The 13,088-nt window shown below is 46.4% G+C and overlaps 1 protein-coding gene across 5 annotated transcripts in view; it reads right to left on the bottom strand.

Moving 5' to 3' along the window:
• Positions 1–13,088, bottom strand: part of PEX14 (peroxisomal biogenesis factor 14) — a 143,880-nt gene that overhangs the window by 87,338 nt on the left and 43,454 nt on the right. For all 5 annotated transcript variants that reach the window (XM_027576086.2, XM_027576075.2, XM_027576096.2 and 2 more), the window contains one exon: positions 4,482–4,566. In XM_027576086.2, the coding sequence (XP_027431887.1) occupies positions 4,482–4,566 (85 nt within the window). The remainder of the gene's footprint in view (positions 1–4,481; positions 4,567–13,088) is intronic.

Below are 13,088 nucleotides of genomic sequence, written 5' to 3'. Positions count from 1 at the left end.
AAATACTTCTGGCTTCACTAAGACACATTAAAGAATTAATTATAAAGTAAAGCTGAAGGAGAAAATTAATTTTAGAAACATATGAGGTTACAATTTTTTTTTCCTGGAGATGGGGGAGGAAACACAGTTATTTTAGTTCTCATCCTGGGGGCACAAGCTGGGAGCTGTCCAGTCGATAACCTGGCCATCAGAACAAGGTTTGTAATTAAAAGGTCAGTGACCTGGAAAGCCAGGGCCCCACTCCCAGAGCTTCTCAGTAATGACGGAGCTATTAAATTAAGACTGTTATGAAATCAATGCTAAAAAAGCTTTCATGGTAACGAGATTCCATTCAAGGACATGCAAACTACCTCATGAAATGGACGTAAATGATAAAAAAGAAAAGTAATAAAAGAGAGTTAAATTGAAATCTGTGTTAAGAATTTACTCCCCCTTGAAATACTCCAGCGAGAGCAGCCCTTCACCTCTACCCCACTACCAAGGTTGAGACCATCAGGTTTCTTCCTCAAGTTCATTTCCAGCAAGGAGGCGGCTTTGCTACCGGGGGTTCTGCTTCCAGGAACAGAAGAAAGATAAGATCTTGTTTCACCTTTTAGAATGAGAAAGGATGGTGGTATGTCTCATTTGTTTAGTTTTCCTTTCCCCCTGGACTATTTATTAGATGAGCGAGAACACAGCCCTTTACTTACACACTTGAGAAAGGCACAATAAGCAAACGTCTCAGCCAACACCACCCAGGCCCCATTATGCAGGATTATACAGAGAAGTGTGTGATGCTCATCGTTTTTCTAGAAGCCTGTTTTGCAACAGATAGATTAGGAGTAAGCTAACAGACAACGCTATCTTCCCCCCACCTCACCTACCGCCCCCCCCAACGAAGAAGCATCACTTTTACCCACCTTACACTCAGCCTGCCAACATGTTTGGAAGCAGCCTGCCTCCTACACTTTGTGGTTGGATAAGGTGTCAAATAAACATAAGCCTATTGACAACGCTGTCCAAGCCTCTAACTTTTTGGACCGATTCTATTGCTGTTTTTAAGCTACTCTAACCTCCTGGACTGCAACCCACTTAAAGTCCAGACATGATGCCTCCCTGGTGAGAACTGCCTCCCTATGCAGTCCAGTTCCAGGAGGGCTTAAACCCCACACATAGTCCAGTGATGCTCATGTGCGGCTGACTACGCGGCTGACGTGCCATCTGCAGAATCAAGCAGTTGGAAGGAAAACAAAAACGTTTATTCTAATACTCCAAAGGTGAACAGCTGCTTTTCTCTTCCATCCAAAAATTCCCAATAAAAGAAAGAAATGTCGTAAATTACATAAAATGGCAGTACAAACTTCAAGGAAAATGATAAATGATTCCAATAACTTCATATTTCTCATTAATGACTCCATATTCAGACTTTAAAGCATCCAAAAGAGAACTCAAAACACAAAAAACAAAAACAAGAAAACCACAAACACAGAAGACCTTTGCAAACCAAAGCTCTTGCGTGTGCATCCCATCCACTCCCCACTAGCCTGCCTCCGGTCCCCTCGGCACCCCGAATCAGAGAGCACAACATTTAACGTGTCAGTAACGGAGGCAGGCTGTAGCCCTGCTCTGGGCTGTGGTTTCACATTAAAACAAACTCAGCTGATGTGCCTAAAGTAACCCTCATTTTCCACTGAACTGACATGCACTACAGGGACCTCAATTTCTATATTAAATATTAAATAATATTAAAAGAAAAAAACAAAATTGGATTTGCCTTTTCAGGAAAGAGATGTTTATTAAAAAAAAAAGAAAGTCAAGATTATAATTCAAGACAGTGCTCCATTGCAATTCCCTGAAGTGACATTTGCTAGGAAAAGCCAAGACTACAGTAGCTGCAAGCTCGCCCAAAGCCAGCGCTCCAAACCCACCCCTGCGACGAGTCCTGCGAGGAGGCATGGGGAGGATGCCAGAACCTTGGTCCCTCCCCTCAGGACACCCTCCCCGCCCGCACAGACCAGTCCACCAACTCTCTTTCCTTCCCAAGTACAGTTAGGGACAGGGGAGACTGGCTCCTTCGCAAAATCCCCTCCTCCCTCACCCCACTGGAGCCAGTGCCAAGTTCCGCGGACCATGTACACCTGACCCAAGGAAAAGCTGGAAATTTAAAAAGTGAAGTGTAAATCCACAACGGGGCACTTCTTCCCCAGATGCCAATCAAACCATGGAATCCTCTGCCCAGAAAAGGTCCTGCCAGAACTTACCCTATTGGGACTCAACTCAGAAACAGATAATTACTGACTGAAGCAGCATTTTACAGGATAATGGAGATGGGTGATTATGGCCAGTGATTCTGGACTGAGGCTCAGCGTAGACTCCTGTGGCTCTCTTTAGAGGAAGAAGGGTAGGAGGCCTCTCCGGGTTCCTGCTGCCTGAAATTCTAAAAACTCTCATCCACATTAGGGGTCAAGGAGGAACTGTGCCCACTCCACACTGACAAATACTCATCTCCCTCTCAGGCGTGCTCCAGTCGCCCTGTCTAGGTGTGCAAGCCGTTCCCACCCCAGCGCTGGGGCTCCTCAACCCCGGGCACCCAGCATTATTTTCCTCCGTGGCACTTGTCACCTGACATACAATGGATCTCATTTTCTCATTGGTTAATTGTCTGCCTTTCCCCCTTAGAATGTCAGCCCGGTGAGGGCAGGGATGCTGTCTGCCCTCTTCTCTGCTGAGTCCCTAGGGCCCAGAACGGGGCGTGTGCAGGACAAACACTCTTCGATGGATTAACTAATCGACTGGTTTTGTCTTGCGTTATTTTTAAAGGAGCAACAAATAATAATTGCACAAAACAGTTTCCTCTCCACAGTAATTATTAGCCAACTAACTCAAAAGAAGTATTATTTGGTCCAGAGTTTCTCTCTCTCTCTTTTTCCTCTCCCTCTCCCAGTCAGGGATTTATTAAAATTAAACAGATTAGATGGAGCTCCTGATACTAAAACTGCTCAGCAAAGCCTGCGGTGGGGAAGTGCCGAGCAAACACCAGAGACATTTGTCTCTAAATTGCTCTAAATACCTTCTGCAAATGAAATTCTAACCCAGCTGCGTTTGAGAGAAAATGAGGAATAACTGGTCATTGTCAGTGGAAGAGAAGATCAGGCAGTAATAATACCGCACAATATACTGGGGCAGAGGATCTCTCGGCAACCATAGATTTTGTCTCAGGTTACTCCGGGTAATCAGCACAGCTTTTAGGCTCAGCTTTCCCCGGCTTCGATGCTTTGATGAGAGAGCTGAAATCCCCAAGCTTTTATGATTAATTACTCCCCATAGGTACACATATTTCAAGGAAAAACTCTTTTATGGCATGATGGTTGCGGAGTGCAGAGGCCGGCCAACGCACTCCAAATTGTAATAACCACCTACGGATGGGGGGCGAGCACGATGCTGCCAGCAAATGCACAACACCCCTCACCAACTCCGTCGCAGGGGCCAGCCCTGAGGCTGCCTCTGAACAGATGCCTGCGAATGGAGAGCTTCAGGCTCATTCTGCCCCAGTGCTAAGGGTGCAGGCCTGGGACACGGTCCTGCAAGCATCTCTGTGGTGGGACGCCAGGGAGTAGACGGAGGAAACACCACCAAACCACTCCGTCTTCTATTTCCAGCCACAGATGACTTCAAGCTCACAACCTCAAATTCTGAAGCTGACATTCCAGCTCCTGAAGAAAAAGGAGTTTTGTTTAGGGGCGGTGGGGGTGGGAGCAGCAGACAGGAGGAAGAAAACTCACTCCCCCCCACCATGGTATATAAGGGCCTCTACACAACTTTCCAGCTTTCTAGAAAATTAGACGTTCAAAGAGTGAAAAGTCAAGATTCCTTTTTTGTTTGTTTTGGGGTTTGTTTTGTATTTTACAGAACAAGAAAAATATCCTAAATTGCAACAGAGCCAGAAGAGATTCTTTCTGCTTTGGACAATATTGAATTTGTCAAGATCCATTTAATCCCTGCTTACAGAAATACCATAAAACCAGTAATTTACCACTTCAATCCGTAAATCAGACTGACCCCCAAGCTTGACCTTAACCTGACCTTGTTTAGTCATCTCATTTCCCTAGTCTTTCAATTTCTTTCTTCCTGATTCTTTACTGAGGCAGCTGACCTCCTAACCTAAAGCCAGTCACTGTGTAGCCAGGGTCATATTATCAGAAGAACGGACCAGAAGCAGAAGTCCTCCACAGTCTCATCCAATGGGCCTCTTCTTGCTGCCTGTGCCAGGCTGTCCTGGGCTAAGTTGTTGGCCTCACGTCTGGTGCTGGATCATCCAGACAGTATCATCTCTCTGCTCCACTATAAGGAAAGAAGCCTGCATTCCCACTGAGGGGGCTCCCCTCACCCCCACACCAGTGGGACAACTACGGAAGGTCCTTTCAGCAACAACGTGGCTTTCATCTGCCCCGTCCCCAGTCCCTTTCTGCAGGCCACACTGTATGGCCTTGGGAAACCTATACCTTTCTTCTTAAGGAATGCTCTCCTGGTCGCAAGTGGGCTCTGGCGGACCCGGGAATTCTGCAGAAACTTCATTGCTGTGGCAATCTGGTCAGGGAGATAAAAGAAGAAAAGTAAACTTCAATAGGCTGAATTTCAAGATGAAAAATCCTACCAGTTTATCCCAGGTCCAGAGAAATAGGCACACCATTGTGGTCAAATATATAACCAGTTATTTCTCACATTTAAAATCTACCTAAATAAAAGACTATGTCAGGTCCCACTGGCTCCCTGTATCTGATTCTATCAAACCTAACCTCCTCAGCCTAGCTTTTAAGACCTGCAACAATCTGTTCCTTTTCTCCCTGTTCAAGCTGTATCTTCACACTTCTCGGCAGGTAGCCAGCCCTCTCCTGGCAATGCTCATCCACGTCACTATACTTGTGCTCAAACTATGCCCTTGTTCTAGACGGCCTCCCTTTCCCGCCTCTACCTGTCTAAACACTGCATACACACACACACACGCACACGTGTACAAACACACGCACACCAGCACAGCCCTTTTATAACCTGTGCTAACTCCTCAAAGTCTTCCCTAAATAAGCAAGCCATCTCTGATCTCCCTATTCTCTTAAATTCTTTAATGCTCGTAGTGTGTACCATATAATTGAAGACATAATTATACTGTCTTCTAATGTTCAGGCTGCCTCCCCAACTACACTGCAAGCACCTGAGGAGAAGAGACCACACTGCCTCCACAGAGCCTGGCAAAGTGCTGAGCACAGACCGGCTGGGAAGGATTATAGAAGAGACAACGCACCCAGCCATTCACACCGGTCCCTCTAACGCAACGGAGCTCAGTCCTGAAGAGATTTCAAAGGACAAAGTTTGGGATTTCACGGCTAAAAGCTGACAGACTGACAGACGATCCCCCTACCTCTGGTAATGATATTATTTAATGAAATCTTCGTATCTGCAAATAAGCCAAGGAGGGGGTGGGAGGAAAACTGCTGAAGGCATTAACCTTCGCATCACTCAGCACACACACAGTGTGTGTTTGCACGCCGCCTGTGTGCTCTCTGACCCGCACACTGGTGCAATGGGTGGGACACACCAACCTGCCCCAGACAGGAAAGGGGCCGTTTTAAATGACTGGCATTATTCATCTCATCAAGACCAAAAGAATAATACAGTCTCGCGTTACAGGTAAAGTCAACAGACCCTGGAGTTCATTCCTAAGCTGTTGAAAGAACATATTTCTAAGGGACCAAATATAAGGAACTTTTCTAAGATCCTTCAGACTAAGGGTAGCAGCTATCCAGAGACTCAAGCACAAAGAACTGTGACTATCAATGGAATACAACTTACAAATATTCTCCTATTTTATATGAATTTAATCCTGAGTCCAGCCAGACTTCCCTGGTAGCAAAAGATAGGAGGATAAATGAGGGGGAAAAAAAAAAAAGACAGAAGGCCAGGGCAACTCCCTTATGTGCCTTCCCCCGTGGTCCCTCTGTTGGAGGCGAGCCTGAGACATTCTCCCTGAAGCGTGAATTCCGGTGTCCCAGACCTTCAGATTCGGGCCTGGTGGCGGTAAGACACACTCGTGTTCCTAGAGACTGGTTGTAATCCATCCAGCACTGCAAACCTCTTAACCCCCATCATGAGCGGCAGTGGTAACCAACCAGCTCTGGACTAGAGAGAAACCGATGCTCCAGATTCTAGACCCCCGAACTCCACATCCCACGCCCCCTCGGCCCCTCAACCGTATCTCCTCGGGTTGCACCAAACTTAAGAACAATCTGACACACATCTACAAAACGGATGCGTTTTAATGAAGCGATGGGAGAAGGGAGAGAAAGAAGAGGAAAACAGAGGGACTGGGGAGCAGGAGGGAGCGGCAGGGGAGAAGGCAGCCACGGGACAAGTGGAGAAGGCAGAGGAGCTGGACCAGAAGGGGAGGCAGAAGAAGTGGGGAGAAGTGAAGTGGGAAGGGGACGTGGGGAAGGAGGAAGCAGAGAGACAAGAGGAAGAGAGGCCTGTGTTCAGGAAGGAGTGGACAGCTACACAGTCACAGGCCTCACGGGGTCAGTGGCCATCGGCCTGGTTCAGGTGGCTCGGGGATGACTGCTCTTCACCTGGAGAAAAAATGCACCTTCCATACACAAGACAATTACAGCACCAGTACCATGCGGCAGTGCCTGCATGCGGCGATGTGTGGACCAGGTGTCAGAGGGAATGTGGATGAGCGGCCCTTAAGCAGCAGATATTAACAGCACGGCTCCTCTCATTTACCCATAGAAGCATCGACCTTTCCTTCATCCTTCCAAAATTTTCCATGACAGAGAAAGAAAACAGAATCCCACCACTAAAACGCACAGGTTTCACCTTGCTTTTTTAATATAGTCCTTGGTATATGCATTTCTGGTCAGAGAGCAAAGTTCTGATGGGTTTAATGGTGCACTCAATGCAGTGCTTGGCGCATTCCATCAATTTTTTTTAAAAAATTGCATCTCTTATTTCTTTAAATACATTAATCAGCCTAGTGTAGGCAAAACGGATCCATCGGACAATGCAATAAACATGAATTATCATCTATCCAACACGCATAATGGCTTAAAAATACATAATAGCAGGTGTAGTTTAAATGATTAGTTATTACACCTGTGGTGGGTCTGATTCAATTGGGAAAAATCATCTTTAATAGGTTAAAAGGTTTAGATCACCATGCTTTCCTTAAAGTGGCTGCAGAGAGGGAATGATGGAGTGCTCTGTCATTAGTAATTCATTTAAGAAAAACGTGGGGGATATAGCAAAGAACAGCATAAAGGAGCGAATCCAATTTAAACATCAGGTAAAGTAGAAAACACCTTTTAAAAAAGCAAGATAAATGAATTCGGAAGGGAGATGAAATTGACGTATTTATTTTAACGGGAATTTGACAAAGTCCCGGCACACTTCAAACTTGCAAAAATATGAACAATTTCTTTTAAAGTTTCCATTCACTAATTTCAAGCCATATAAAATCATACTGCCAAACACCTACATAAAGTATATTTGGGGCTTGTTTATGTTCCTCTTGATCTTTGTCTGAAAATGCAGGCGACAGGCAAATCACATATTTAACAGCATCGATATCACTACGCCAGATGCAAAAATATAAAGCATCCAAACTAACAGCCTCAACATAATGTGCTGAATAAGAAAGATACCCAAATAAGCAGCTACATGTAAGTGTGAACATATGAAAACCTCTCTCCGCCGTTCACTAATTATTTCTTTGGCTACTCTTTACTCCCCCACCCCACCCCCGCCGCCCAAGGACCTGGCGCTACAACAGGGGGGAAAGGCCTGTCCAATCCGGAATTTTATGTGCCCGGGAATTCATCCACAGATGGTAAAAGATTTCCCCCAAATCTTTACCCATAATGCAAAGGTTTTAGCACACTAAGTAACTGCCAGCACCCTCGGTCCGCATCTTTCATTCACCCATGGTTGGACACTTTTCATTAACTTCATGAAGCAACTCAACTGACTCTTCCTCTGCCGAGGTCCAACACACACAGCGTGCTTTTGTTGGCCGAAGGGATGCGGTGCCTGCAGCCTGTCCTGTATTATCGTTTGATTTTCTAATTAGGAGATGAATGTGCCTATTCATGGGTTATATCTGTGCCCAACTAAATTACATAAATTCAGGCCAAATCTTCCGCCTCAATGTCAAAGATGTAAAACGGAGACAGGAACTTTATTGCACATGTTGTGGGAGTGCAGTAGGCCAGGGAAAATTCTGGCGCAAAGCACCTGATGCCGCTGTGGGAAGCCACTCACTGCTGAGTCCACGAGAAACGTGGAATCGGCTTTCCTTTCCCCTCCTCTTGCACTGAGAGTTCCTAATGAGTGCACCTCGGATTACCAGGAGCTGCACCATAAAAATACAGATGACGAACTCGGAAGAAAACAGAAGGAAAGTTTCTTGCCACCCCTATTTCTGTGACCCTATCTTCTGCTTCCCTCCCCCAAAAAGCAAAATAAAACCACCCTGGCACCATCGAACTCCTCAGTCTTAGGGAAATTTTATCATTTTCCCTGTTTATCACTAAAGTGACTGCCCGCCTCTGCACTGGGCGCGCCGGAGGGACTGCTGCAGCCAAGAGGGAAGAGGGGACTTGGGGCTGAAGGACACCTTTTGGACCCCAGATGATCAGCCAATCGCGAGAGACCCTTGTTTGAGAGCCCAGGATTTGTAACTGTAAATCAATGGAATACAGTATACTCGGGGGCTCTCTACGATGAACTATGTGCTGTTAAATGCACTGTGTAGGGTAAGTAATCCCTGGTGAGAAGAATCGAGGTTCTGGCAGTCCTCGCTGAAGAGGTGCTTCCTATGTGTTTCCCACTCTCCTACAAAAGACCTGTACACTGTAATCTTCAGAACGTACACTTTGTTTTCTGCACGAGGGGGACGGGAGAATAGAGCTTGCCTAATAACGAGCCTGGGGTGTGAGGAAGCCTGAGCACTTTGCACCTGACATGTAAACCGGATGCATTGTCTCCAGTGACACTTATTTGGAATGCCACCAATTCCAGCACTCCTGTGTGTTACATACACATCTATCTCCTAAACCGTGAGCATTCATGAGCCATTTTAAAATATTAAAAATATTCAAAAATTAATGACACTAACAACCAAAGCCAAGTCCTTTTTAACCCAGAGAGTTCACAACCGGAGGGCAAAAGAAATGACCGATGTGCGGGCCTGAACCCCCACTCCCGACGCTGCGCCGGCGCACGTGCACTGCTCAGAAGATTAAATTGCCTCTGAAAGGTTCCTATGCTCGTGCTCTAAAGTAGATAGATACCCAGAATCCTGTTAACAAGCGTTAGACCAAAGCCAACTCGAGTTTTAACAAGGACTGACTTTAAAAGCTAGGCAGTGCTGAGAACGAGAGCACCCTCTTCAAACAGAAATGCTGCATTTTAGTAAGAAATCAGTACTCTGTCAGGAGTTCCTTGACAAATATGGTCATCGGTGGCACAAGGAAATAGTTGCAAAGCAGCTGTTAATCAGAGAAACACATCGTAGAACGCTGATGCTAGCACTCGTGAAAAAATGCAACGGGCTAATTATGAAGCTATATATCTCACTAAAGAGGCCGTGTTCCTTGAGATTCCAGGCAAAGCAGTCTCAGATCCAGGATCCTAGGACAACATAATTCTGGCTCTCTGCATCCAGAATCCTCTCTAATCTGCGGCCGCCAATCCCAGGCTCTTCGTTCTCTTTCAAGCCTCCTTGCTCTCCTCCTAGCTAGGGAAGGGGCTGAGAAGGGTAACCGCTCTGAAAGCAGGGGCACCCGCGAGCCACATACCAAGACACTGCACGAATGCACCCAGAAGGTGTCAGATCCTAAACCAGAATGAAAGGAAATCTATGAGCCCGCAAAAGCAATGTCAGAACCCTCGTTCTAAGTGCGGCAGGGGAGCAAACGTGTGTGAGCTTCAAGCAAGGGGGGGCCGCCCCCGCCCTCCCCCCGCTCCCCCCCCAGTCGCCAAAATGAAAAGAAAGAAGAAAAAGCAGCAGCAGTAAACATAAAAACTGAGACTGTTGTGTTTGAAATCCCAAAAGGAGGAAGGGGGCCTGGCAGAAAGCTGCTCTCAAGAGTGTGAGGTGCCACTCAGGGAAGCTGAGGCGCTCGCAGGCAGGTGAGGGGAAAGTTAATATGCACAGGAAGGCTCGGTCAGCCAAAATTCAATACGATCCCGTGCAAGGACAAGGAGGAATGAGGCTCCCCGAAACCAGACTAGTGGGAGTGGGGGGAGGGGCGCCACTGAACGCTCGGAGCAAAACCACTGGAATGGCAAGAGGGGAATAACCTTGAAGTGGACGCGCACCGCTCAGGCAGCCCAAGTGCAGAGCCAAAGTGCCCCCTAGCCGGAGCCAGCGGCCACGCAGGCCAGGGGCGGCAGCCCCGCTGACTCGCACAGCCCCAGTGAAGTGTTTTCACTCAGGGAAAATGAAATGTTTTGCAAGATGAAACAGAATGAAAATTGAGGTTTTAGGTAATTACTAGTTGGCATTTACATATCACGGGCTGGTTCAACACCTATTCATTTTCCTCTTTTATTTTCAATTTTTTAAAATTGCTCATTAAAAATGAACAGATGACAGTGACAGGAATTTTTTTTTTTTTTTACTCTTTCTCCTTCTCTGAGGGTTACAAAATCAAGAGGTACTTCTAGCCCGTTTATCTACAGTTAACACACACACACAGAGGTATGTTTCATTTACATCAAGGGGGAAAAGAGAGGGGAAAGTCAACAATAGCCAGGAAGTTCAAAGATAAAGACAGTGCGTTGTACGTGAGCCAGCCTCCTGCACCTGGGCAAGGAGTGCCCTAGTAAGCGCCCCAGCACTCAAGGAGTTAAAGGAAAGAACCTCTCTTTCAACTTGGAATTTCCTGGTTTTTGTCACTGTGTCCTTCCCATTGTTGATTTGGGTTACAACCCTATACTAATTAAGCTTGTGGGCCCTAATTTCCTTTGTTTTACTTTCCTCTGTCCTTTTGTTTTTCACATTAAAGAAATAAAGTATCTCTAGTAGGAGTGCACAAGAGTTGACATGATAGAACATAATATTTTTAAGGTCTACTGTGTAAATCTGTATTTAGGGAATTCCAAAGCATGCATTATTGACCCTAGTCTCCCTTAAAATATATTGATATATGTAGTAAAAGCCTTTATGAAAAGTGGCAACATCGTGTGCACCAAAACTACCTTTCAAAGTGAAATACCTCTGCATTTAAATTTTTCTTCTTCTTGGCCCGAGTTAAAAATATTGCATGAACTGCTTGTCAGAATGTCATTGTTTTGTTATTTGATTAAACTAGTTCTTCCAGAAATGTGTGTGGAAATTAAAAAGCATCTTAAGCCAACGTGCACGGCTTAATATCAAGTGACAGTGATTTTCAGGGGCGCAAGGGTGACCCTGGAGGGTACTCTGGGTGCCAGCCTGCAGCCCACGGGGAGCCGGTGCAGTTGGGGCAGCAAAGCTGAACAGCAGAGGAGCTGCCGCTGCACGGCCCGCCTGTGACCGCGCCACACACAGGGCCGGAGTGCACACGCTTGCCAGAGAGGAAATGAAAACCCTTGCTTCTGGGTTGAGAAGATCAAAGTTCCTTTTTAGGAAAGGTTGAGAAGGAAAAGGATTTTCTCCTTCAGGGAGAAAGAAAAGCAAATTTAAATGCCTTGTCCCCATGCATCCCCACCTGAATTTAGATAGCAGCCCCTCTAATTTTTGATGCGACCAACAAAGCAGTTACCCAAAGAGGGGAGGAAAAAAGGATGACATTTGCCTTTTCCTTGGCTTTGAAATCCAACTGGCAGCAAATTGTTTGAAGTCCTGCTTAGAGAAGAAACTGTAATAGCCTCCATACTGAAAAGAGGAGGAAAATGCCATTATACACGGATCACGGTAACAGTGACCTCAGCGGAGAAGGCAAACGAGCTGGCTGCAAGTCGGAGGTCCGGCCAGCGTGCCAGGAACAGAAATAAAAGGCTTATGTGCCAGAGACATGTGGCAAGAGTTGGGTGCTCGGTCCCAAGAGGTACCAAGGAAAGGCAAGGAGTTCAATTCCTTAACACGGTGTCTTTCAACAGCTCCTTGACTGCTCCTTCTGCCAGTTTCCCTCGGTTTTGCATTTTCTATATTCCTTTAATTTCCCTGCGCTGCTAAAGAGGAAGCAGAGAGCACCCAGGCTTCGTGTTGTAAAATTAATGAAGGTGTCAAGCTGTTGAGTTGAATCACTCCAAAGGAATGTAATGACTCAGTGTCCAAGATGCTCCCTAGGAGAACTGTGAGCTCACTCAGTGACGGTGGCTGGTGACTCCAACACTAAAAATATGTAGCATTCAGTCCCCAGGACCTTCCTAATGATACCACTGCTTCTACCTACCCGTCCCTCTCTCTCCACCACAGGCTGAATTTTCTGCTTTCTGGTTACGGCTCTCCAACGCCACTTCTCAGATGTTCAGCAGATGGAACAGTGCTTCACGTCCCACTTCTTTTGAAGTCGGGGCCACAGGGAGATTGGCAAAGCCCTCTCCAGTCATGCACTATCGAGATGTGGGGGGACGAAGGTTATGTCACGGACAGTGTCAGTAGGGGCTGGACACTGAACGGATGACCACCAGGCGGTGCAGGACAGGGTCCCCTCAGGATGGCTTAGCACCTTGGGCTCTGAGAGCAATGAGATGGGCTCCTGGATTCCACGGAAGATAAGCTCTAGACCAAGAAACTCTGTCTGCAGTCACCCCACATACAACACAACACTAAAACCTATGAGGTGTCACTAAATGCCACTCCTACCAGACATCCCACAAAGAAACTAGAGACTTAATGTTAAAATAGATTTGAATACAAAAGAAACATAGTCTTTTTTTTTTTTTTTTAAAGATTTTATTTATTTAATTGACAGAGAGAGAGGGAACACAAGCAGGGGGAGTGGGAGAGGGAGAAGCAGGCTTCCCACCGAGCAGGGAGCCCGATGCGGGGCTCGATCCCAGGACCCTGGGATCATGACCTGAGCCGAAGGCAGTCGCTTAACCAACTGAGCCACCCAGGCGCCCCAGAAACA

The sequence above is a fragment of the Zalophus californianus genome, chromosome 4 (genome assembly GCF_009762305.2).
Source record: "Zalophus californianus isolate mZalCal1 chromosome 4, mZalCal1.pri.v2, whole genome shotgun sequence".
Lineage (NCBI taxonomy): Eukaryota > Metazoa > Chordata > Mammalia > Carnivora > Otariidae > Zalophus > Zalophus californianus.
The sequence above is the reverse complement of the archived record's forward strand: the minus strand, read 5'-3'. Positions and strand labels throughout refer to the sequence as shown.